Source organism: Triplophysa rosa, linkage group LG9 (assembly GCF_024868665.1).
Source record: "Triplophysa rosa linkage group LG9, Trosa_1v2, whole genome shotgun sequence".
NCBI lineage: Eukaryota > Metazoa > Chordata > Actinopteri > Cypriniformes > Nemacheilidae > Triplophysa > Triplophysa rosa.
In genome coordinates this window covers 4,584,109-4,611,032 of record NC_079898.1, presented here as the reverse complement: position 1 = coordinate 4,611,032, position 26,924 = coordinate 4,584,109, and the positions used below count along the sequence as shown (strand labels likewise).

The 26,924-nt window shown below is 37.8% G+C and overlaps 2 protein-coding genes across 8 annotated transcripts; one reads left to right on the top strand and one right to left on the bottom strand.

Moving 5' to 3' along the window:
- Positions 1 to 375: 375 nt before the first annotated feature.
- Positions 376 to 12,841, top strand: rab23 (RAB23, member RAS oncogene family). 2 transcript variants are annotated; one of them, XM_057342836.1, is made up of 7 exons: positions 376 to 531; positions 2,882 to 3,112; positions 7,022 to 7,107; positions 7,291 to 7,447; positions 8,481 to 8,563; positions 8,655 to 8,747; positions 9,093 to 12,841. In XM_057342836.1, the coding sequence occupies exons 2-7, from the start codon at positions 2,958 to 2,960 to the stop codon at positions 9,227 to 9,229; spliced, it is 711 nt and encodes a 236-aa protein (XP_057198819.1). In that variant the 5' UTR covers positions 376 to 531; positions 2,882 to 2,957; the 3' UTR covers positions 9,230 to 12,841. The 2 variants fall into 2 exon arrangements, with proteins under 2 accessions (XP_057198819.1, XP_057198818.1); XM_057342835.1 differs by lacking the exon at positions 376 to 531 and adding an exon at positions 545 to 808.
- A 58-nt stretch (positions 12,842 to 12,899) lies between these two features.
- On the bottom strand, positions 12,900 to 26,860 carry LOC130558857 (BAG family molecular chaperone regulator 2-like). 6 transcript variants are annotated; one of them, XM_057341546.1, is made up of 15 exons: positions 26,795 to 26,860; positions 26,670 to 26,718; positions 25,571 to 25,655; positions 25,362 to 25,445; positions 25,011 to 25,124; positions 24,814 to 24,925; positions 24,582 to 24,729; positions 24,372 to 24,498; positions 23,014 to 23,173; positions 22,508 to 22,655; positions 18,174 to 19,687; positions 16,458 to 16,577; positions 16,250 to 16,327; positions 15,330 to 15,738; positions 13,962 to 14,072 (listed from the first exon to the last, which is right to left on the bottom strand). In XM_057341546.1, the coding sequence occupies exons 3-14, from the start codon at positions 25,622 to 25,624 to the stop codon at positions 15,698 to 15,700; spliced, it is 2,700 nt and encodes an 899-aa protein (XP_057197529.1). In that variant the 5' UTR covers positions 25,625 to 25,655; positions 26,670 to 26,718; positions 26,795 to 26,860; the 3' UTR covers positions 13,962 to 14,072; positions 15,330 to 15,697. The 6 variants fall into 6 exon arrangements, with proteins under 6 accessions (XP_057197533.1, XP_057197529.1, XP_057197528.1 ...); XM_057341545.1 differs by lacking the exon at positions 26,795 to 26,860 and adding an exon at positions 25,873 to 25,897 and having other exon boundaries at positions 26,670 to 26,710; XM_057341548.1 differs by lacking the exons at positions 26,670 to 26,718; positions 26,795 to 26,860 and adding an exon at positions 25,873 to 26,024 and having other exon boundaries at positions 16,482 to 16,577.
- Positions 26,861 to 26,924: the final 64 nt, after the last annotated feature.

The following is a 26,924-nucleotide window of genomic DNA, read 5'->3' as shown; positions in this document are numbered from 1 at the left end:
CCTTTAATACAACTGATACTGTGAGCTACTCAGTGTATTCAGTAGGTTGCTTCAGAAGCAAAAGGTATACGACAATAAAACAATGCACAACTGACATAAAGGAAATTTACTTTTAATACTTGAGTACTTTTAAAAGCACGTACTTCTGTACTTTTACTCAAGTACGAATCTGTCTTTACAACTTTTACTTGTAGTGGAGTAATATTTGACCAGTAGTATCTGTACTTTCACTCAAGTAAGGAAGTTGTGTACTTCGTCCACCTCTGTAAATGCACGTATTCAGAAAGCCCGTGGCTTGATATTCTTAAAAATGTACCTTTCGTGCATTGTGAGATACTTTTATTTTGAAAAAGGGGTCTTTCCGGTGGTCGACATCGGTGCTTGGAATGGTTTCTTGTTTCATATTACTGCGCCAGTGATGAGACACACACAGCACAAACAGTTTCACTTATAAAGCACACCTATCCATTAAGCATCACGTTTAACATTTGTTTGTTTTCTCAGTGCCCGTTTGACAAGAAAGCGTCCCGGGTGAGTCGAGGGAGTGTGTGTGTGTGAGAGAGAGAGAGAGCGAGAGAGAGAGAGAGAGAGAGAGAGAGAGAGAGAGAGAGAGAGAGCAGCAGGCCACTCCTTTGAAAAACTGCGGTCATATTGAGCGTCTTTTCCATACAGCTGATGCATACAGCGATATATTTATATAGACTCATACATCACACGAGCTGTGTGTATTGTAGTGTATCTCACGTTTATCTCCGTTCTCGTTTCGGGTCATCAATGGAAACGATGTAACCTGGTAACCCGAATGCAGGTAAGACAACAATGCCAAACATTAACCACATATTAACATCTGCTCCATGAATATCAGAATAACGAGCATACCGTAACTTTACCATTGCTATGATGTCTCACATGAAGTTTTACTAAATCAGTCGGTCGTGTGCAAGTGGGAATTACCCTTAGAAAGAGAAGTATGGTAGTACTATGCTATTATTTACTGTAGCTTGGACTAACATGGTGCCTAAACATGTTAACTATCTATTAGATATGTCTTCATGGTGTTATCATTTGTTAGCATCACTGTACCATGGTCACAGTGCTATTTTTAACTCTTATATAAATGGATGATATGAAGGTTTAAAGCTTCATATTTATGCTCTCACAGTATTAATTCTTCGATTGTATCTTTAATAACATCTTTATAAATCTACTTATTTCCATAATTATGCTATTTACATGATACTTCAAACTGCCTCAGGCATTTGTGTAATAATCTGTATATGTAATATACTGTACATCTACATGAAAGAAATCTAAGTCTCACATTTACACTGTACAGACTGACAACAGCAGATGCAATCCTGTGTTACAGATTTCTCAGTGTGATTTCGGCTTCAAACAGAGTCAGATTCAATTTGTTATGAATTTATATTCAAATGGTTTCATAGATTTTTTCCCACCTGTCATGCACAATCTTGACTCATCTAAATGACCTTCTGGTTATATTTTGCATGTTGTAGGCCTATATAAAACTATAATGACTTCCTTGGTTACATGAGTGTCATGGCAGTAGTGCGGTTCTTCAGACGTCTCATAAACACCTGTTAAAATCACCGTGAGACGTCTGTTGTTCTTAAAGCGGAAGCAAACAGTCGTAAGAGGGAAGATAGGTCATCTGAACGGTAGTGCATCATGTTTATTTCGTAGTTGCAAGTTTACATTTTTGTTGATTCTTACAATGATAACAAATGATATAAATTGTCAAAAATCATAAAATCTAAAAATAACAATTCAATATTACCTAACATTAAATTGTATTGATAATAATAATGAACAATTACTACAAATATAACTTAGTATTGTTAATTTATTAGATTGTACATGAATACGCTGTGAGTTTACTGAAGTATTCTGTGTAGTTTAGTGAATGCTGATGTACAGGCCTGTGGGGTGTTATTGTTGTCTCAGTTAAGCTGCTGTATTTAGTTACCAGGTGGATCACGGGAGGCCTCAATAATGTAACCTAATAGGAAAGTTATACTGTCACCCTGCTTTCTATACAACATTCTTAGTTTTGTCTTAGTTCTCGTCCAGAACTCTTCATCTAAGTAAAACAACTGGACGTCTAGAAGGGATGTGTTTTTTCTAACTTCTAACTTGACTAAAGCCCTATTGACATCTAAAATATTGAAAAACTATGAAGATGATGTTTTAAAAAAATTGGGGAAATTGTGAGGTCCACACCACAATTATAGCCTTTTCCAGCTGATGAACAATGAAGCATAACGTCTGTTGGTGTGTGGGCGCTAATATCGGTATTGTTCTCGTTGTCAACCGGCTTTAAAATCTCATACAATAAAGCATAGACTAAAATGATCTAAGCATAGTCGATTTTTGAAAGTTGCATTCACAGTTTTTGTTTTATGAACAATGGTTACTGAATTATAGTAAATACATAAGAATCACCGTTTAGATTAATGTGAATTATCAAGCTCAAAACCCATAAAATGAGAAATGCGGGGGAAATCATATATGATCCTTTTTTTTCTATTAAAATGTAATGTTTGGATCTTTTGTTGAAATGTGACATTTATACCATGTTCAAACTGTTTTGTAACTTATAATATCCCCACACCTACATCTGACAGCACGCTCACTCGATGGAAAATGACCTAGAATGTGTGGCCTGGCTGATCCAAAATATTCAGTGATTAGCACATAACGTCTCGCTCTTGAGCTGAAACACAGACGTCCAACAATAAAGGGCAGTTTCTTAGAAAATCACAATCAGCAAAGAAAGACAGTGACTTTCTACCGCTTTATGAGAACAACACTAGTCCTGACATGTGAGATTTTAACAATCTGTCGATTTCTTTCCATAAAGCAGGCGAACGTTGAGAAGGTTAACTTGCAACACTAAGCCAGGAGAAAGTGAACCGAAGCCCAGAAAGGTCGCAGTCATGTTGGAGGAGGACATGGAGGTGGCCATCAAGGTGGTGGTGGTGGGGAATGGAGCAGTCGGGAAGTCGAGTATGATTCAGCGATACTCCAAGGGCATCTTCACTAAGGACTACAAAAAGACCATCGGCGTTGACTTTCTGGAACGACAAATAATGTAAGCATCATGACGTGACAGGATCGCAATTCTCTCACACATACAGTATGCAGCATAACATGATGCTTTTGTAGTTTTATCTGTTTTTTTTCTTCAGTACATTGACGTAATGTGATCGTTTTCTTCTCTTACACATGCAATATAAGCCTAAAACATTAAGAGGCTTGTTTATATATCGTTTAAATGTGCTGTTGTGGTTTGGCCAAAATGCAAGTAATGGCAACTGTTAAAAACACATTAGACACAACTTCTCATGCTTTAAGGGTTAATGTTTTGGGTTAAGTGTATGAATGCTCTTATCTGTTAACATGGGCGCCGAAAAAATGATGTGCTGCCCGACACGTGTGGTGTGAAACGGGTGTTACTGTAAAGACAATGTCTTTGAACAGCATTTACATTTCATCAAAAACAGAATTACACTAAATGTTATTCTTTACTTTTTCCATCCAGTCTCATGCAAAGCATGCTGGGAACTAAAAATCCCCTGCCCAGTTTCAGTTAATGTTAGCAAAAAAATGTATGTTGTCCCAATATAAACAGAATTATTTTGGTTTTGGTGTAATTCCTGTTGATTATTCACAAGTTAAAAGACTGACTGGCAGAACAGACAAAATATAGTTTCTTAAGATAAACCGCTTCTTAAAAAAAGTAGGTACATTTACAAGGTTTTTTATGTAAGGGATAATGTACAGGCAGCCGGTTGTTATCGCAGAAATAAGACCCGACAGTGTGACTGCTTGTAGGGGATTATTTGGCGATAGCAGCCGGCTGCTTGTACATTATCCTGCTTATTACACGGCTACTTGCCACATGAGAAAGAAATTGGACATGAAATGTGACTGGCCAATCAGAATCAAGCATTCAAATGAGCCGTGTAATAAATTGAGTTGTATTTTCTATGTGTGTAGGAGCTACCAGGATGACCCATTACATTTGTTAAGTATAGAAATACTGATGTCACATAATGTAGTGGGTTTGATTCTATTGTGACAAATGAACCGGAGGCCATAAAAAATATGATTTTATCTCACACTTCCATTTTACACAAAATATGAAGAGCAAAACCACTCTAAGGCTCTAAATTAAACCAAATGCAATGTCATTCTGTGAGTCATAATAACATAACAAACTACAATTCTGTCATGATAACTGTCGAAGGGTTTAGTATGGTAGTGTGCATGACATATAAATGTATTTGGTCTTGGTGGAATACACTTCTGCTGCTGCGGGGGAGCAACCCCTTTCTGTATAGTAGTTATGATGTCGGATAGGTTAGACTTAGGACTGCGCCGTCTAGAGTTTCATGGCAGAACTAGTGTCATTTAGACGCACATCTGATATTTTGTATTGTTTTACAGGTACGCATACAAGCGCAGATAAGCACTGTGCCATGGTGAAAATATGAAAACCAGTTATAATGTATTAATATAAAGGAGGTTGTTACAGTAGACACAAGAAGAGCAGAGTGCAGTTGTTTATAGTTGCCAAGCAATGTACATTTTCAAAGGGTCATATAGTTAGCACCGCACCATGTCTAACCACAACCTTCTTCTGGTTTAAATGAAATGACAGCACAGTCGCCAGCAAGACTACCTGTGACCAATGAGAAACCTTTCATCACGTCCATTACTCCAACCTGCAGCGTCCCATTCTTGATACAACATTTTGCTCTGAGCCGTAATGGGCACAAACTCTTTCTCTGATGAAGGTTGAGTCATTCCCTAAAGAAAACCTGACTCTCTTGCATTCTTTTCAGAAGATGAAAGGAGAGCAATGTACTGTAGTTCCTGTTAGTTTCAGGAAAACAGAGTCTCTTTTTAGCTAATGTAGCGTGTGATGTGTCATCTCAGGAAAAGCCAGAGAAAATCTGTACTGTTTACACACACAAATCAAGGAACAGATTAAGTGTCGCCGGCATCATTTGTTTCACAATGAACTGAAAATGAAAGCATCTGTTTTATATAGTTTACAAATATCTTTAACTCTTTTGGGTATTACCATGTATCTTATGAATCAGATTTACCCCAGTTATATTTTGTTTTTGAATTAAAAAATAAACCCTTTTCAGAACTATTTAGGTTATTAATTATTACACGACTCGTTGGAATGCTTGATTCTGATTGGCCAGTCGCAACATTTGCAGGTTCGTTATATGTAAGGGACAATGTGCAGGCAGAAATAAGCCCTGACAGTGTTGACAGTGTGATCAGTCAAAATGATTTGTTGCATCCGGGTTACCGTGTGTTATTAGTTTTGAGAGGTTGTTATCTGGGAATAACGAATTTGCAAATGTTGCGACTGGCCAATCAGAATCAAGCATTCCAACGAGTTGTGTAATAATCCCAGATAACAACCTCTCAAAACTAATAACACACGGTAACCCGGATGCAGCAAAAAAAAAGTAATAAGCGGGATAATGTACAAGCAGCCGGCTGTTATATTATCCCTTACTTAAACACTCGATTAAATGTAATTTATTCTGCATGAATTTCATGTAATGCAGACAAAAGGGCTGTTTTAAGTCATTTTGACTTATATTTTTCTGAAGCAAGACAAAGTATGTATACAATGTGATGTATTACAGTGATGAGAATCTAATAAGTAAATGTCCAAATGTACATGAATTGTGCCTAAAAATGACAATTCTGTCTACATATACTTTGATTTGAAACAACTAGAGGGTGAGTAAATGATGACAGAATATTTATTTTTGGGTGATGTGTGCTTAATTGTAATGAAAATTAACAATACTTCAAAAACTTAAAAACAACCGTTCAAAAGTTTATTTTTTATAATTTTTTTCACATTAAAGGGATACTACACCCAACAATGAAAACACTGTCACCATTTACTCACCCTAAGACCTGTATACATTTCTTTGTTCTGCTGAACACACAGGAAGATTGTCAAATCCTGTTTGACTCCCATAGTATTTATTTTCCCCACTATGGCAGTAAATGGTGGGGGAAATCTGACATTCTTGTGTGTTCAGCAGAACAGAAGGAAATGTATACAGGTCTTAGGGTGAGTAAATGGTGACAGTGTTTTCATTGTTGGGTGAACTATCTCTTTAAAGTCACCAAACTTCAGTATAACACAAATGTGCCTTTGTAAATTATGCCTTGACTAAAAAAATCCAAAGCAAATCAAAACTAAGTTAAATTTGATCATCTTCACTGAAGTCAGTGTTTATGTAGAATTTGCAGAAATGTTTTCTTGAAGCTTCTTATAGGGATACTTCACCCAAAAAATTCTGTTATCATTTACTCGCCTTCGAGTTGTTCCAAATGTGTATACATTTCTTGGTTCTGATGAACACAGAGAAAGATATTTGGAAGAATGCTTATAATCAAACAGATCTCACCCCCCATTGACTCCCATAGTAGAAAAAAAACAATGGTAGTCAAAGGTTCCCAAGAACTGATTGCTGTCCTACATTCTTCAGAATGTCTTCTTTTGTGTTCAACAGAAGAAAAAACATGATAAAGTATTTTTTCCTACCATGGGAGTCAATGGGTGTTGAGATCTGTTTGGTTATAAGCATTCTTCCAAATATCTTTCTCTGTGTTCATCAGAACAAAGACATTTATACACATTTGGAACAACTCGAAGGTGAGTAAATGATGACAGAATTTTCATTTTTGGGTGAAGTATCCCTTTAAGGTCTCACCCTGAGATGTTTTCAAACAGCACTGAAGGAACCTATGTATTCTGGGGTCTTATCATCAGTCGTCATTTAAAAAATTTGTTTTGTAATAAAAGAAGTATGTATTTTTTTCTCCACCTCAGATCAAATGGTTTTCATAAGAAACATTTCAAGCAAGTGACCCGAAGCAGTTGAACAGGCTTTAAAGGCTGAAATGTGATCTCGGCATATATGAATGAGGCATTGGTTTTGGTGCTTTGCAGAGTTAATGGTGAGGATGTGAGACTGATGCTGTGGGACACTGCTGGACAAGAGGAGTTTGACGCCATCACCAAGGCCTATTACAGAGGTGAGCTGTGTGTTAGAAGCTTTGAAAGATCCTCCAGTGTCATCATCAAATTGAGTTGCATGGACGGCATCTGTGGCATGCTGTTTATTATCCCACTAAAGAATGTATCTCAAGTAAATAAGGGTTTATTGACACAAGATCACTCCTAACATAACTGATGGATGCCTGCGGTTTGATGTGCAGGGGCTCAGGCGTGTGTGCTGGTGTTCTCCACCACAGACAGAGAATCATTTGAAGCTATCAGCAGCTGGAGAGAGAAAGTAGAGATGGAGGTCGGGGACATTCCAATAGTCCTGGTGCAGAACAAAATTGATCTGCTCGATGATACGGTTATCAAAAAGTAAGGAAGATATTTACTGAAAATGCATACCTCATGCGTTTGACATTAAAGAGACACTTATTATTAATAATTAGGGCTGTCAAAAGATTAATTGCGATTAATCGCATCCAGAATAAAAGTTTGTGTTTACATAATATATATCTATGTACTGTGCATAATAATTTTGTATTTATTAACACATACACATCCATGCATATATTTGAGAAAAATCTAAATATTAATAAACATTTATATATAATTTAAATTATTGGTGAATATAAATAAATACATGTAAATATTTCCTAAATATGTATACTTATGTGTTTGTATTTATATATACAAAATTAATATGCACAGTACATAGACATATGTTACGTAAACACAAACTTTTATTCTGGATGCGATTAATCGCGATTAATCGTTTGACACCCCTATATCATTCCAATTGTAAAAAAATAAATCTGGCTTTAGATATTCAACCTTGTGTCATCACAAAGTGATAGTTTACCCAAAAAGGACAATTCTGTCATCCTTTATTCTCATTTTTTGTTCTGCTAAACGCAAAGGAAGATATTTGGAAGAATGGCAGTAACCAAACAGATCTCATCCCCCGTTGACTCCCATAGTATATATTTTCCCTACTATGGCAGTAAATTGGGGATGAGATCTGTTTGATTACTGACATTCTATCAAATGTCTTCCTTTGTGTTGAGGAAAAAGTTTATACAGGTTTGGAACAACTTGGGGGTGAGTAAAGGATGACAGAATTTAAACCCACAAGACATCCTGTCAACCAAAAATGGATGCTCGGAAATAATTCCAGAATGTGTGGGTAACCTTAAACTCAAATGAATGCTGGACCATTAAACAGGTAAGGCTTATTTGCTGGGCTAATGGTTAGCATTTTGCAGTGATCTACAACGTCGCCATATTATCGCCACAAGCCGCCTTGCTTTCTTGTATCGAGAACCTTTGACAATCTAGTTTTGGTTGAACCCTAAAGAAAACGTATTGTTTATATTGTCACACGTTTGTGTTGTTATTGTTGCTGCAGTGAAGAGGCTGAAGGTCTTGCCAAGAGGCTGAAACTAAGATTTTACCGCACATCAGTAAAGGAAGATCTCAATGTGAATGAAGGTGAACAATGCTGTGTAAAGCTGAACTTAAATGTATTCTCCGGTCACCGTGAACTACTGCAATATTAAATATTTGTATTTTTGCCTTGCAGTTTTTAAGTATCTGGCCGAGAAATATCTACAGCGACTCAAGCAACAGTCAGCAGAGGAGCCAGAGGTGGTCCATACATCCAGCAATAAAATAGGCAAGAGCAGAACTTTTGCATGTTTCTTTTAAACATTTGTTCACGAATTTGCATTGCCGGTCCAACACATAAACCCTGCAGTACAAATCAGCATTAAACCCCCATGGGGTTTGTGAATCTCTGGTTGGTAAAAGAGAATGCTAAGAATCTGCTTCCTGTAATAGTCCTATGTGCCATATACAGTATATGTATGGCATATAAAAAACTGAACTAAGAAATGATATGAGTCTTTAGACAGGAGTTTGGCTGTTTGGGTGGGCTCGGGGGATCTTTCCAGCAGCGAGGAACAGCGCTTCTGGAGGGGATGTAGATTTGTAAGGTTTTATTGGTGTTTTGCCTTTTTAGGGGTTTTCAACACTACTGGCGCCAGCCACCTGAACCACTCCAGCGATCTGAACGGCCGTGAGGTGATAAACCTGCGACCAAACAAACAGAGGACAAAGAAGACAAAAACCCCTTTTGGTAGCTGCAGACTGCTTTGAAATGTCTTGCCGGTGGTGTTGAGATTGATGAACCACAGGTGATTTGAAGTTAAAAAGTCACATTCGCTCTTAACACACTTAATCCAGAGCAGATCCACTCATGTTCTGTGGTCACATCTATTGATGTCATACATGTCATCTTATTTTATGATGTCACGAGGGAGGCTGAACGTTTATGAACTGCTGCCCTCTTGTGGCCGCAAGTGATTAAAACAATAGCTGGGAAATTAATTTGTAACGCCTCAATTTCTGCACCCCTAGTGGCACCCAGCAGAATTGCTAATGTTGAATAAAATATTTGGATTTGGCTCGGAGTCATTCTGTTAGTTTATTTCATATCTGGTCCAGCCTAAAAAACATCCTTTTGGTGCTGCGTGTGGTGCAGAAATGACACATATATAGATTACAAGTAATTTTCTTGGTGTATATCAAGTGTTTGACTATCATGGATACATTTTCAAATACGACCCTCATGACTAACAGTAAACTGGAGGTCTGTCGAGTTATTTTTGTAGAAAATATTTAAACATGTTCAACACCCCCTCTCCTCACAACAACGATTGTGGCTCAAAAGTAGAATGAAAAGTGAATATATTTTCACAGTGATATATTTTGTGAGTTTCTAAGATGTGTATTATTTCATGTGGTATACAGCAGGGTAATGTTCACATTTACACAAATGAGATTATTGGTGACAAAATCGTGATTTATACAACACACCATTTGTGTGCATTTCGACTGTTTATTGTGCAATATGTTTGTTTTGATGGAGATACATCATTTGCTATCACAATCTTTCCTTAAAAGGCCATTGTTGTATCTTATATGAACATCACAAATTTCAACCCATGTATTTTTGTATAAAAAAGTAGTAAAGTAATAAATTACGTTAATTCATAGCATTAACACCGTGCCAAAATGTTTCTAAACTATACTTGTAAATAGTGTTAGTAAATTGTTGATCAAGTCAGATTTTTTAAATATTTGACATTCTGTAAATGCATTAAATATAGTTATCCGAAACGGATTTTCATATTCTGACACAATACCAAATGTCAAAGATTTATTGAAAACCAAGGCAGAGGAAAATGGGAGGCAGCCTGTCAAACGTGACTGCAGATTTTCATGCATACACAAATCATTATGTTGCTTACATGTCAAGTGAACATGACATTTGCAATTTATGCATCTACATGACATCTGTGAAATTATAGAATACGTTTGAGAAAATCTACCAGTGATTTGTTACCAATATTACCATTGATATTGAAAATACCTCACATATGAGCAAGGGTTTAATGGTCAAGTTTGTGTTTATTGCACTGAAGCAAGCTGCAGTATTAGGCTTTACATATATATATATATATACAGAAAACCACCCAAATAAATATCAAAGAAGTGTGTTTATAAAAACAATTTATAGGACTTTAAGGACTAAATCTAGCCTTTCACAATTTTCAAGCCTTAAACACTAAAGCCATTAGAAACAAACAAAACACAACACAACAGAAGTAACATTTCAGGAAACGTTTTCTTAATTTGCAAGTGTTATAGTGTTTACTGAAAATACGTGCTTAAAGATGTGCTAATAGTTTCCTCTGTATACATTAGCAAGAAAAAAACAATGTTCAATAAAAATTCTTTATTAGACGATATTGCTTTGTACTTAAAGTGAATCAGCTGGTGGATCTGAATTGTTCATCACTCGCTATCAGTTCAAAATGTTCAATAGATGTTATAGTGTTACTAACAATAATCCATTTCAATCAGACATATTTCTTTATCAATATCAAATCCATGTTACACATGGCTTCATTTTTGATTGATTGATTGATTGATTGATTGTATTGATTCATGAAACGCATGCCTTGTCTTTTGTTCATATGAATATGAAGTCATGGTACTTCGCCACAACGGCCTTCATGTTTACAGTGCTGATCTGCTTTATTATAATCGGCTTCCTCATGAAATATATATCTGTTATATTTATATATCTCACTATGTTGATTTTCATTTTTGCTCAATTTTAGCTGACGTTAAATATGTGTCTTGATTATTGATTTTCATGTTTGCTGGAAATGAATGATTATATGACGACACTACAATGAACTAAAAGCACTTTATTATCTGATAGAATTCCTCGTTGCTTTCCTGCTATATATTCTGCTGTTGTCCAATATCAAAACTGCTAAAAATGCTTATGCTTTTTTCTTTCTAACGTATACATGACATTTTAACACGTATGTAAGAATATGCCAGCATCGGTCACATCAGCAGAAGTGTCATTTCACTGTATGAATAAAAGGTCTTGTAGGATGATAATACCTGACATCTTATGTGGTGTACCACATGATTGTGCAGGTGAGACTTTGCTCTGTTTTTGTTGAATGGTTGTCAAAAGAGGAAAATAAATGATCTATTGTAGTTGTTTTATTCCACTGAACTGTGACCCTTTTAATGTGTAATGTTTTGTTTTGTAACACGTTCTAAATCAAGAGTTTACACTTAGATGTCATGCTGTAGGAAGTGTAGATCACAACATATCAAACAGAAACTTCTCACTAAATTCTCAACCCATTATAATATACATTTTATATTCATTTACATTATATTATCTACTTTAAATGATCACATATATCCACAGCCTACATTTAGACTGATTAACTCCATTACTTAGTGGAAGAACTGTTTATTAATATTAATATATTTAGTAATTAGTATGTATTTAACACATTTATTGAACATTATCATATCACTGTTTCCAGCAAAACTAATCCCTTTCACATCATACTTAAGACTGACTCGCTCTCTATAACCTTTAATACGGTACTTTCATTTCTTTGGGCAGTATTCATTCATTTTCATAACCTTTAACTTATTTTAAATCACAATGTAAAAATTCCTTAATATGTCCCTGATATTCCTATTTCTTGGCTAAGGGTGTAAAAAGTTTGCACTGTAATAGTGAGATTAAATGTGTATTTAAGGATGACCTACAGTTAAACAAGATGAAAGATACATAACAACCCAAAGAAAGAAACAAACAATCAAACTCAGTAGGCCTATGTGTTCATCTCATGCAAGTTATATTCCAGGCTGTGATGACTAAACTAACACCCAAATGTGAAATTCCCAAACAAGCGTGGTCTAATTAAACCATCACGAGCAGCAAACATGTGCGTCTGTTCTAAAAAAAGACTAGCCAGCGAACCAGTAAAGTAAAATTCACAGGACTCAAGCCGGAATGTTGGTAGATGCCAACTAAACCTATTTCACATTGCTTTATAAGGGTTAGTAAAACAAAGTAAACAAAATATTTCTAAAATACAACGTGTGACTTTAAAACGGTTGAATATCCAACGTAAACATTTATGATCAGTGTTGCTTTAAGTTAATGCAGTGAGGTAAAGAGTGATCAAGAGGCCACAGGTACGTCTGTAAGATGTCTGCTAAAGATCTGGAAAACATCTGCTGTGTAAGACCATCTGCTAAACATCTTAGAAAGAGCAAACTATCAGACGTCTCTGAGACGTATTGCAGATGAGCAAACTATATCTTGCAGATGTAAATGCAGACATCCAATAGACGTTTGCCAGATGTTTGTGTGCTATCAGGGATATAAGACCTATATATATATATATATATATATATATATATATATATAGCTGTGGGAAAAAACAAGAGACCTTTACAGAGACTGATTTTAAAATGTACTATTTATAAATATGTGTTTGGGTAAAATGGTCATTTTTGTTTAATTCTTTGAACTACTAACAATACTTTTTTGAAACCAATTTCAAATAGAAATATCGTTTCTTTTTGCATTCATGTGCAGAAAATCAACCCTGGAGAACAGGTGAAAATAACATAAAAGATGATGTGTAATTTTTCTGACCTCAAATACTGCAGAGAAAACAAGTTCATATTCACTTTTACAACACTAATATTTGTACATGTATTAAGGAAAAGTCTGATAACCTCCATTTTTATCGCAGTTAATATTTGTCCTGTCATGCTGTCAGTCTTTCACATTGCTTTTGGATGACTTTGACACTCCTGAGGTTTGATTTAGTTGACACTGAACTGGAATGAATGACCGCAATATATCTAGAAATGCTGATTTGAAGTGAAATTTTGGAATGGTCTCTCAATTTTTTTCTGTGGCTGTGTATACGTAGATGGGTGTTTTGTGTTGTGTTGTGGGTCATACTTTGTGTTCCTTAAGGCTTCAAAAGGCACTTAGGTTTTAAATCCCACTAAATCCCCCTATTTGCCATTGGTAAGATCGGAATGATCAACTTTCTGATGATCCATAATTTTAATGGTTTTCTCGGCATTGTCCATGTTCCTGATGAGCGTCTCCAGGCGACGTTTGATTTTCTTCTGGTCTTCCAGGGCGCAGCTAATCACGACGCTCTGAAACTTCTGATCAATAGGCACAGGTGGTGCTTCGGTCACACACGCGGCATGAAGGGCCTGCAGTCTCTTTCTCCCCCCCTCTAAATCCTCAAGCACTTTAGCAGCAATCTCATCGATAATGGCTGTGGCTTTCTTCAAGGCATCCTCCTGCAGGGCGTTTCTGATCGTGTCAACAGACACAGTTACTGTTAACGTCCTCTTCATGAGTCTGTTGGCAGTCAGAGAGAGCTCTTCCTTTTCTCCTGAAACACAAGAGGCGAGATGGTTTTATAGCTGACTTCCATTAGAAACCTCAGATGGAGATGGGCTCTTACCGTCACAAATGTTTCTCATTTCCTGACTGTTCTGTGTCGATTGAATCATCTCGATTAAGCTCTCTCTCTCTTGCTCCATAGCAGTGGCCGCCTCGCGAAGAGCCTCCACCCTACAAGAGATGCTGATTATTTATCTCATCTGATTCCATACAAGGCAATTCTGTCATCTAAAATCTTGATGTACATTATATATGTATACTTTTCATAGATCTATGTATATGTCTCCGTGTATCCAGACACATACAGTAAATGATGCACAATGGCCAATGTACAAAACCATGGCAGAAACTAAGCAACTGGACTTCTGACTCAAAGCAATAAAGTGTGAGATGTAGACCTTGGTCAAATTTATTATGTGCATTTACACATTTGGCAGAACTGTTCAAATACAACTTTTTTATCAGTATGTGTGTTCTCTGGAAAAAACAAACCCACAATATTCTACCAACTGAGCTATAGGAACACTACAGCACTTCACAATTTTGCATTGACGCAAAGCAGTTTTACAGAGAATACGTTTAAGCAGTAGAGACACAAAAAAGGAAAAGCGATGACGTAACAAATATGAATATGTGGTCACCGTGACATTACTTTGTGACCACGTTCTGAGTACGTCTTGGCAACGTTCCATTTCTTATCATTTTTGCTTACGTTCCAGAAACGTTGTAGCCATGTCCTCAAAAAATGGTCTGTCTTTTAATTCTATTCCGATACTGCCGCGCATTAAATGACTTTCCACGTGTCATGTTGTTTGCTCACTGAAAACACACATCAGCACTTCGAGCACCGTTATTCCTGCACACTCCCGACGCTGCATTTATAGTGAGAGAGGTCGAGTCGACAGACACGCGGCAAAATTAAGTTGTAACGGACATTTATTCTGCATTACGTCTGAAAGTGAATATGAGACTCCGGCAAAGTTTTACCTCATTTCAATCTGATCCAGATTCTCTAGTAACCGACAGGACCGGTCCGCCATCGAAAGGGTTCTGATAAATTGGCCTTTATAAGCATCGTTCATTTTCGCGTTTATTTTTGCTTGAGCCATAACAGATGATAGTTAACGTTAGTCACGAAAAGAAATATTTTCACGGGTGCGGTGAGCTGTATATACTGCACAACCAAGCGCAAGGGATGTCCGATTCGCCAAGGGAGTCGATTCTTTCCAATGATTCGGCCAAACAGATTCGCGAAGTTCGGCAAAACCCGGGTTACAGGAGAAAACTTCGGAGTGTTATATCCTCATTCATGAAACTAACTGTAAACAGTCACATAAAATGTGTGTATGCATGAAATCTAAAGAGTAGCGTTTAAACACCAAACGGTCAGCTGGTGAGAACACTTAAAAGAAGCAGTGAATTGTTTACCTAAATGTGATTTTAAAATGAATCGTCCAAACGAACCGATTCGGTCAAATGAATCAGCTGACCAGTTCTAGCGGTTTCCAGTTCCCCTGAGTAACATCTCCAAACATGGGCAGGACCTTCTCTGAGTAATCCACTCCTCTCAACCTTCAGACACCAGTGGAGGAGTCCACCTCTGAGATATCACAGAGGTCAAGGTGACAACACGGAAAACACCAGAACACAATGAGAAAAATGCCATGAGTCACTTTTATTCATGTCCTTTATTAACACATAAAAGAACAGCACAGAAAGAAAAATACATCTTTAATGAACACAGTGCATGGACAGCGGTGAGAAACCACAACCCTTATAAACCATGTCTCTTTAAATCAAAATTCCTCTAAGCTTCTTCTCATGGCCTCTTGCAGCTCTGCAAAAAATGAGAAATGCACAATGCCATTAACACATTTATAGCTTTATTATAAACATATTAGCATCATGCAGTCAGTTTAGCCTAATGTGAAAATGACAGCAAACCTTATTCACGTTTACATGTCTTACTCCCCGTGATTGTTCATAATGTGATGACGTCCCAGTGACAATGTTCTGCTTGACAAATGCTGAGCGATTACACCCAAACCATAAAACAAAACCCAGCTCTAATTCACACCCCATGTGCTCATGAGACCCGCCTAGGAATCCAGAATTTGTAACTTTCAAAAACACTATGAGCTTCATGGAAATTAAACATACCCTTCAAGAATAAAACTCTTCAGGCATGCAAAGCTGGCAAAAATAAACATCAAGCATACAGTATTGACTTTTAATGAACTAATTTTTGACAAATACAATCAACAGTCACTTCTGAGTCAAACAAAAAGACATTTTACAATCAATATGAATAAATACATAAACATCACGACCTCATTAGGATGACTCACCAATATCCAGTTCCTTTGACTTCCTAGCTTCCTCCGCACTCAAAGCTAAAGCAAGTCTCATGTCCCGATCAAATGTGTCTAAGTCGATATAAAAGAACACAAAGTCATGTGCTTAGTTGCTTCACTCATGTTCATTTGTATTATCACAGTACTGAAATGGCAAACAAACATTGCAAGACAAAAAGGAAATACTGTACTACGAAAGTACCATTTGTAGGTAGATGTGACCCACCATCATCTGCAAACTCCTGAGGACCAGTCACCTCTTCTTTGACATCCAGACGACTTGAAGCATCTTGAAGCATCTTTACATCCTGAAACTCATCTGCTGCGAAGAAAACAACATTCCACACAAATGAATGGCTGAATACGAATGTGTGCTGGAATTAAAAAGCATCATTTCTATATTTAACCAAAGTTAGGTGAATAAAATCTATTTTATTTAGAATTTACTCTCTCATGTAATTACAACTTTTTGATCTGTGAAAAAGTAAAAAAAAAACACTGAAGAATGTTCATGTTCTTTATACATTAAAAGCAAATAGAGAGCAGGGGCTTGACAACCTCTGAAGCAGCATTAAAACAACATGAAATTAAAATAAACCTTATTCTCTTTCTTTAATCCTTTAGTTATTGTTTTTGGCTTGTTTTACCAAGACAATGAGGACAGGAATCAACACAGCACGAGACAGGATCAGGAAATGACCTCAAACACACGTGGTCTCTTACAGCTCAGACTATATTCACTTTCTTTGTTCAACTTGGTCTTAAACAACTTTATAGCTAAAACTCTTTTTGCATTGTGTCACAGATGCCCTTTTTTCACCCCTTTTCTTTCACAACATGGTTCCATTGTAATTCTCTATAGACCACTTCGCAAGATGTAAACACGATTTAATTTTATTTTTTACATCTAACATATATAATTAAATCTTAAAGATATTAAGTATTACTTTGATTTGGTTAAAGGGGTCATATGCAGCGAATACGTGTTTTTCTGTGTCTTTGGTGTGTTATAAGTTGCCCATGCATGTATTAGACACGTAAAATTGCAAAAATGAAAGTGTGGGAACAAAAGATGCATTCTATCTAAAAGCGAATGCTCACCCAGACCTGCCTGAAACGCCTCGTGTAACCACACCCCCACAAATCTTCGTCAGTTCGTGGTATGACTTGACTAAGACCGCCCAAATGTATACTCAAGTAATGTGGGCGTACCTGTCAGCACAATTGCTTTGGAACCTGATGTTCCAAATTTGGTAAGAGGCGTTACATTTCCATCACACGCTTGCAGTATTCGACCAATCACTACGCACTGGTTAACTGGCCAATCATAGCACACCTTGCTTTTCAGAGCGATGAGCTTTGTAAAATATCCGCGCATTTCAGAGAGGCGGAGCAAAGAGGAGATACAAACATTCACGGTATGTGGAAAATACAGCGTTTTTGAACCTTAAATTGTGTATACACACACATTGCATCACATCTAAAACAAACAATAATATTCGTTTTAGCCATGTCATATGACCCTTTTAAATGTTCTGTTGGTTGTATTCTTTTCAAACATTCCTGAAACAGGAAGTTCTTCGGGACCAGCATTGGACTGGCGTGGTGTACATTTTCCAAAATGGTCTATAATTAAGCAATAACACATGAAAGTGTGAAACTATGCTGTATTGTGAATACTGTCGTGGCCGAAACGCTTTGTTAGACATGTTGCAAAACCATCTTTTGGTTAGAAGTGCTGCACAGGGATACAAATAGCAGCTGTATATTATCATGAATAACACATGACTTGTGAATGTGGAAATAAAGTTGTAAAGCTTTGTAAAGACATGAGGGTAAATAATAAAAATGCTAATAATTGTAACAATTCAAACGTTTTAACCTCATGTTCCTTCAAAAAAAAAGAAAGAAATCTCACCATTAGTCTCAGGGAAGATCTCTTCTGCTGTTACTATGTTGGAGGTGTTGGTTTGTTTCTTGTCTGCATCGATGGGTCGGTTACAAACACAGGGCTCTAACTGACAGTGCTGCTTATGATAGTGTGAATGAAAGCCGGGCACATCTTTGTGACTCTCTGAGCATACGGTGCACAAAATATTGAAGCTTTTTTCATTCCCCTCGTGTTTAATGTGCACATGCGTCTTCATCTCTGCATAGGTCGACGTCTTTCTGTCACACTGCCGACAGACGTATTCGCATTTACTGTCACTGGAAAGCTGTTTCATGCATTTCGTATAAATAGGCTTTCGTTGTTCTTTGGATTTCTCAGAGCTCATGCAGGGACAGATCTGGGAAGGATTTACGTGTGCAGCTGGAGGACTCTCGACTGTATTTTCCATGGCTGCCCGGGAATTGACCTCAGGTGTTTCCAAGCGGTAGTAATCCTGGCTGTGCAAACTGTCATAGTGCTCCTGAAACTCCTTCTCGTCGTTGTACAGTATGCTGTCGCAGAGACCGCAGAAGTAGCGGAGGACTATGTCGCCGGCATGCTCATTGGTACAATGGCGTCGCAGGGTGGAGTCTTTGAAAAACTTCTGCGGGCAGTGACCGCAGGCGAACCTCTGGAAACTGTGGCTGCTCAGATCGCCGCAGTGTTTACGCACCGCTGCCTCCGAGTCAAAGAGATCCTCACACATTCGGCAAAGCCACCATTCGGCCTTCGGAGGGGGGCCGGAGGAGGAACTAGATGGCCTAGATGCAGTTTCAGTTTCAGAACTGGTGGACGGTTTAGGGGACACACTAGACGAGACGCTGTTATCCATGGTGTCTTCTCTTTCCTGGTAGTAAGTGTGACCTCGATGACTCACACCAATATGAGCCATGATGTCTTCCATTCTCGGCATTTCCACCTTGCAACGTCTGCAGTGGAAAAGGAAATTGGACAGGTGGGCGCCTCCGTGGAACCTGCTCATGTGCAAACGGGTTATGGACGACTCGCCCATTAACTTTTCGCAGACGGCACATTTGTGAAAGATCTCATTGGCTGCCTGGAGGTGCTTGTTTGCTTGCGCCTCTTCTATGAAGCGTAAGCCACACTCGCAGAACCAGGCAAAGTTTGACCTTCTTTCTGATTGGACCTGAGAGTCTAAGCTGGTCAGTCTTTGTCGCTTCGCTGACGGTTCTTCTAAATCTTTGGGATCCTTTTTGCCGCCCCACAATGAGGTGTCGTTTAAATGTGTAGACAGGTGATTTGTTGTGCCCTTCTGAGTGTTACGGATTTCACCGTAGTTGCTGTAGTACAGAAGGGCTCTCTCCATACTTCTGATGGGCTCTACCTCGTGTTTCGTTTGCTCTTTGTGCTCTTCCATCTTCCCCAGGCTGAGAAAGAGTTTGAAGCATGAGGAGCACTGACCCACAACCGCCATCTTCTTCATGACGTCAGCCACGCTTTGATCCGCAGTTGTGATGGCACAGCCGTGTCTGCAGTGCACACTAGGAAATGAGACAAAAAACAGTTGTTATTCTAGTACTGTTCCTGATCTAAGTATGGTATGGCTTTCATTCCTGAATAAACGCACATACTAATTAGGGATGCACTGATACTTTTTTTCGACAACATAGCTTTCCTGTGGCTCAGTGGTTAGAGCATGGCGCTAACAAAGCCAAAGTCATGGGTTCGATCCCAGGGGGTTGCACATAGTCAGAAACAAATGTATAGAATACACTGCGTTCCAAATTATTATGCAAATGATATCTTTCTCTGGTTTTCCTAATTTGTCGATGCAAATGACAGTCAGTATAATTTTCAAGTAATCAACAGTTAGGGTACATTTGGAATTTTATTGAACAAACCTCCCACTGACAACAGTATTTATTTAAAAAATGAAAAACTCAAAATGCACTGTTCCAAATTATTATGCACAACAGAGTTTGAAAACATTTCATAGGTTGTAAAAAACTGAAAATGGTCATTTGTTGAATTTGCAGCATTAGGAGGTCATATTTACTGAAATCAAAAGCTATTTCAATCAAAAACATCCTAACAGGGCAAGTTACATGTTAACATAGGACCCCTTCTTTGATATCACCTTCACAATTCTTGCATCCATTGAACTTGTGAGTTTTTGGATAGTTTCTGATTGAATTTCTTTGCAGGATGTCAGAATAGCCTCCCAGAGCTGCTGTTTTGATGCTAACTGCCTCCCACCATCATAGATCTTTCGCTTGAGGATGCTCCAAAGGTTCTCAATAGGGTTGAGGTCAGGGGAGGATGGTGGCCACACCATGAGTTTCTCTCCTTTTATGCCCATAGCAGCCAATGACACAGAGGTATTCTTTGCAGCATGAGATGGTGCATTGTCATGCATGAAGATGATTTTGCTACGGAAGGCATGGTTCTTCTTTTTGTACCATGGAAGAAAGTGCTCAGTCAGAAACTCTACATACCTTGCAGAGTTCATTTTCACACCTTCAGGGACCCTAAAGGGGCCTACCAGCTGTCTCCCCATGATTCCAGCCCAAAACATGACTCCGCCACCTCCTTGCTGACGTCGCAGCCTTGTTGGGACATGGTGGCCATCCACCAACCATCCACTACTCCATCCATCTGGACCATCCAGGGTTGCACGGCACTCATCAGTAAACAAGACTGTTTGAAAATTAGTCTTCATGTATGTGTGGGCCCACTGCAACCGTTTCTGCTTGTGAGCATTGGTTAGGGGTGGCCGAATAGTAGGTTTATGCACAACTGCAAGCATCTGGAGGATCCTACACCTTGAGGTTTTCGGGACTCCCGAGGCACCAGCAGCTTCAAATACCTGTTTGCTGCTTTGCAATGGCATTTTTGCAGCTGCTCTCTTAATCCGATGAATTTGTCTGGAAGAAACCTTCCTCATTCTGCCTTTATCTGCACGAACCCTTCTGTGCTCTGAATCAGCCACAAATCTCTTCACAGTACGATGATCTCGCTTAAGTTTTCGTGAAATATCTAATGTTTTCATACCTTGTCCAAGACATTGCACTATTTGACGCTTTTCGGCAGCAGACAGATCCTTTTTCTTTCCCATATTGCTTGAAACCTGTGGCCTGCTTAATAATGTGGAACGTCCTTCTTAAGTAGTTTTCCTTTAATTGGGCTCACCTGGCAAACTACTTATCACAGGTGTCTGAGATTGATTTCAGTGATCCAAAGAGCACTGAGACACAATACCATCCATAAGTTTAATTGAACAATATAAAATTAAATGTTTACGACACTTAAATCCAATTTGCATAATAATTTGGAACGCAGTGTAATGCAATGAAAGTCGCTTTGGATAAAAGCGTCTGCCAAATGCATAAATGTCAATAGATTCAACATAAACTACTGGCTTATTCCAAAACAGATATTGTTTACTTATTTGAATTTTTGGTATTAAAATGGATCACAGTTTTGATGAAATTAGCAAGTTCAAAAACACATGCCTTAAGGTATACTAGGTAGTTTATTTCTGCATCAAATCATTTTCACTGAACATAGATTGGATCCATTTAAAGGGATATTTCACCCAAAAATAAAAATTCTGATGAACACAGAGAAAGATATTTGGAAGAAGGCTTATAACCAAACTGTTCTTGGACCCCATTGACTACCATAGTAGGAAAACTTACTTTATTTTACTTTATAATTACCTTTTATTTATAATTACTATTTACTTTATAATTACTTTTATTACTTAAATTTTTTTCTTCTTCTTTGTAGGACAGCAAACAGTTCTGGGGCACTTTTGACTACCATTGTCATTTTTCCTACTATGGTAGCCAATGGGGTTTGGTTATAATCATTTGTCCAAATATCGTTCTCTGTGTTCAACAGAACAAATACATTTATACAGAATTGTGAACTAGAGAGTGAGTAATTCATGACAGAATTTTCATTTTTGGGTGAAGTATCCCTTTAACAGGCCAACACTATAAGAGGAGCACAATGTAAAAACATCTCAACCTTCAGAGGTTATATTTGCTATCAAATATATTATTAACGTCGCAGCCGATAGCCTTGTGGTTAGTGCTCTGACACTTGGCGCTGTTGCCGTCCGGGCGACCCGAGTTCGAGTCCGACTCGTGGTCCTTTCCCGGATTCCACCCCCCCCTCTCACCCACTTCGTTCCCTGTCCTCTCATTGTTACTGTACTATAAATAAATCTTTAAAAATATATATATATTATTAACAACAAGATTTTTGATTTTTTTTATATTATACGGTCAAGTCTTTCAAATACATACGTCATCTGTCATCTAAAATGAGCATGATTTGGATTACATGAAACTTACTTGAAGTGTGCTCTTGCTTCCATATGTGAGGACAGAACTCTAGAGCAGACTGTACATTTGACTTTGAAGCTGATATCCTTACAGAGAGTGATCAAGCGGTTTTTGACGTATCGTGGAATTGGTACAGGCACAGCTGATGTCTTCACCTCTGGAAGCCAAAACAGAAAATGTAAAGTCAAAACAAAGTCTACGATGAATATCAGAAAGTTGATATTTATGAACAAAACAACATAGATTTTGATTAGCACTGAACAAGATATTCTTTGTTAATTTGAGTTTATTCAATTATTAATTTTCCAGAATTTCCCTCTCAGTCTAGATATAAAAGGATTTGATGCTTAAAACAAAACTGTGTCGTCTCTTATAAAGACACTGTGTTAAGCTGTAAGTAGGGCTCATACTCATGATACATTTAATACTGTTTGCTTGGCTACAGTGACTGCTTGTTTTTAGTTATATCACATAGCCCTAGAATCTAGCTGAACTGACTGTAGATCATCACAAACCAGAGAGAGAGATGGACTGAGTGAAGTGGTTTTTGGCTGACATATGCTGGAGGCATTCATCCCCGATATTGAAAAGAAGGTAGCAGGCAGGACATGCAAAGCATACGATCAGCTGATAGCTTTGAGAAATGCTGTGACCATCGCCATCAGAAGAGGACACCTACAGATAATATCAAACACAAGAAAGGGCAAAAAACGTATTCAAAACACTATTCAACCAAACCTATTCAGTGGGGTGTGACGAGACACTTATCTCACGAGACACGAGACAAGATTTTTAGACTTTTTTAAAGAAATCCTCAATGATGAAATATATAGTGAAAAATAGTCTTTTATTGACCTTAACACAAAATGCAAAAAATGTAGGCATTATAAAATCAACTTGTACTTTATGAAACACATTAAACTTCTATTTTAATAAATTATATGATGCAGTAATAAACAATATGTAAACACTGCAAAATGTCACAAACTCAAATGACAGGCAGTAATTGCACAAAATGTATGCTTTGTTTTCTTAACAGCGTGGCTTTTAGTAAAGAGTTGTGGTTGTTTTCTCGATATGCTTTTTGCATAGCGCTCGAGTTAGCAGAGTTATAACTCTGCTAACTCGATCATATCACGATCATATCACGATCATATCACACTGTCAATCCTCCTTCCTCCACTGACTGAACCCTCATAGCCTTCAGAGAAACAGTTAAAACTACATAAACACATGTTTTATGCTAACATTGCACATACAGTATGTAAGAGACAGATGATGCGTTTCTGAAGAGGTTTGCCTGTGAATGTATTTAAAATAACGCAATGTGAACTTGCAGTTGCTATACTGTACTTTATACTGTCAGCTGCTGTTCAGCCGCACGCTCCTGGAGCGCTGCTGGCAGCACGAACCGCCGTAAACACTAGTGCTAGAGGTGCTGCAGACGCGAGAGACACACGCGAACGTTGAAACCCGTCCGTCTAGCGCGTGTTTAAATAGAAAAACGGTGGGAAAGTTGCACCGCCGGATGGAAAATCACGTTGTCTACGAATGGCCGGGCCGGTCACTGTAGCTCACAACACGCACATACTTTGTGCAGTTATTAGCGTGTTCTGTACAAATATGAAAACAGGTCGCACCACAACAAAATGTGCACTCACACAAATGCTCCCAAATATATTTTGAGGTTGCACATGTTAAATTTAGGGAGCGAAAATGTGCACAATTTCGAGCCCAGTATAGTAAATTGTGTCACACCCTTACTATTCAGTTCAAAAGATTATGATATGACCCCTTTAAAATCCCTAAAAAATAAATAATAATAACCCCCAAAATAATAATTATAAAATAAAATAAAAGGAAATATGATAACCTTAGATTCCACATGATCTCTCCAGGATTCCTTGGAGCTAAAGTGGTTGGCACAGACCAAACAGGCATAAACAGAAGATGGGCTGCCCTTCAGTGTGATGGTGGGGTCACAGGGTGAATGATCAAACCTATCGATAAAAACTTCAGGTAAATAAACAGCCCCAGCAAATTTTGGAAGTAACACTGGGAACTGTTGTAATGTAATGAACACCTTTTCAGATGACCCTCAAGCAAAGGAACATTATCATAGACTCTGCCGCAGTTGATGACCGGACAAGTTTGAGGGGAAATCCTTACTGGAGCAGGTGCTGATCTGCGTCTCCAGTGTGAGCCGGAGTTAATGAAACCCGGCTTTAATCCTGAACATTCAAGACAAAGACCAAAAATAAAATAAGATCCTTGTTTCATATGCTTTTTTCATAGTTAAGGAGAATATCACCGACCAGGCATTTTCAGCCATATATCCACACAACGCTTGGCATCGCCACTCTCACTATTAGTCCGACTGACTGTCAGCTCATGACGTCCATGTGCTTGCTGTGAAATCATCTTCTCCTATTGTTAAAAAACAGTTTGGGCTGTTAGATATCATGGATGCTCAACAAGAACTATTATGACTTTTTTATAAGAACATAAAGACCTTAAAAGCTTTACACTTTTCAGCCCTCTCCTGTTTCTCTACAGCAACCTGCCGTGCCAGTCTGTCCAGTGTGGACACAGCATGAGCTCTCTGCTGGTCAACCTGCTTCTCAATCTAAACATTGCATGATCAAAGCAAGAGAGAGAAAAAACAATGATTCGTATGGTTCTACTTATTCTATGAAACAAAAATGTTTGAAATAATGTTAAAGCAAGATAATGATTCACTCTGTTTAGCTCCTGAAATGACATTAAAGCAAACCTGGTTTAAACCTGGTTTGAGTTTTTTTCATTGGTGTTATTGATTGGTGCACATATTCCCAATCACATATCTGTGTGTAAAGATACTTACAGTGTCTGCAGCAGATCCACCAGCTTCATCTTCAGCGTCACTCAGCAGATCTATGCACTCCAACACTGGTCTTAGAGGACCTTCCTGCAACATTATATTTTAAGTTGTACAGCCTCAATCCAGTTCCCAAATGTAAAGACCTACATCCAAACAACTGCCCCAGTAAGTCGAATTAGAAATGATGGCAGTGACATGTAATGCACACTTACAGATACAAACTCCACATCATCCTCAACATCCTCAATGACAGTAGAGACAGACATCACGACCTCTGTCCTCTATGAAGCTGCCACTCTGCCAATTAAAAGAGGGCAATATGAGGATTGCATTTTCAGTATAATATAAATCAATATTGTTATAGCTTATGTTAAATGTTAAAAAAGCTCATTCTTAAAGCTTGCATTTCGTGTGTTATTTTACTGCATTAAATATAGAGAGTGAGACCAAAAGAAAACTGCTTGCATGAAAATGTCAACAACTAAACGATAACAACAAAGACAGGAAATCTCACCGAATTACGTGTCTTCACAGACGTTCTGCAACAATAACATTTACAAACAATTCTTTATCGATATAACATTACAATCTCTAAAGCAGAATCGCGTTGAAGTTAGCAAAACATTACCAAAAATTTAGCATATGTGAAGCCCACGTCAATAAGAAAAACCAGGCAGGGGTTGTCAAAATAAAAGTCCCGTTATTGCCTTTCGGAAAGGCTTGTTACTATGTCTTAAACATAAATCGATTTACATTACATATGATTTATGTAAGATATAACCAAGTTTATAATATGTATTTTATTTCACATTTAATTTAGGCTTAGTTTGATGCTAAAAGCTTGTCCTAGTCTTAAAGAAATAGTTCATCCAAAAACGAAAATTCTGTCATCATTTACTCACCCCCAGATTGATCCAAACCTGTATAAATGTATTTGTTCTGCTAAACACAAAGGAAAATATTTGGAAGAATGTCAGTAACCAAACAGATGTCATCCCCCATTGACTCTCATACCATGGCAGTAAATAGGGATGAGCTCTGTTTGCGTACTGACATTTTTCCAAATATCTTACTTTGTGTTTAGCAGAACAAAGAAATTTATACAGGTTTGGAACAAACTGGGTTAGTAAATAAAGACATCATTTTCATTTTTAATCAGTAACTTTTTCCTTTGTTTTTTTGTTGAACTGTAACTGGATTCAACCTAATAAATAAAATTAAGAAATACATATTATTTAAATAGCCTGCACAAAAGTAAAAAATGGGGTGGATTTGTTTAATAGTAGGCTTGCTATATAATATTGTACTCACCAAGTCATTGAAGATCTTACACATTTCCAGTGCGGACTGCATCATGACGCTTTATGAAACAAACCATAATAAATCTAATTTCATCAATTTTGTAATATTTGTAGTTATGAGCGTGTGAAACATACAGTATGATTTGGACAGTGTTGACAAGGAATAAGACACCAAAGAGGCGCTATAATCCGGTACCTCTACAGCTCTCTCTTGTCGCATCTTTGCTGAGCTCAAATGATGCTGATGCTGCCCCTGCACGAGCTG

Excerpts from the sequence above, each read along its gene's own strand:
- rab23 (XM_057342836.1), top strand. The coding sequence starts at position 2,958 with ATGTTGGAGGAGGACATGGAGGTGGCCATCAAGGTGGTGGTGGTGGGG. Across the intron at positions 7,108-7,290 it reads CACCAAGGCCTATTACAGAG|GGGCTCAGGCGTGTGTGCTG; the intron begins GTGAGCTGTGTG and ends TTTGATGTGCAG. Across the intron at positions 7,448-8,480 it reads GATGATACGGTTATCAAAAA|TGAAGAGGCTGAAGGTCTTG; the intron begins GTAAGGAAGATA and ends TTGTTGCTGCAG.
- LOC130558857 (XM_057341546.1), bottom strand. The coding sequence starts at position 25,624 with ATGTCTGTCTCTACTGTCATTGAGGATGTTGAGGATGATGTGGAGTTT. Across the intron at positions 24,926-25,010 it reads AAAAGTGTAAAGCTTTTAAG|GAGAAGATGATTTCACAGCA; the intron begins GTCTTTATGTTC and ends TTTTAACAATAG. Across the intron at positions 16,578-18,173 it reads GATCTTCCCTGAGACTAATG|CAGATGAGTTTCAGGATGTA; the intron begins GTGAGATTTCTT and ends TTTTCTTCGCAG.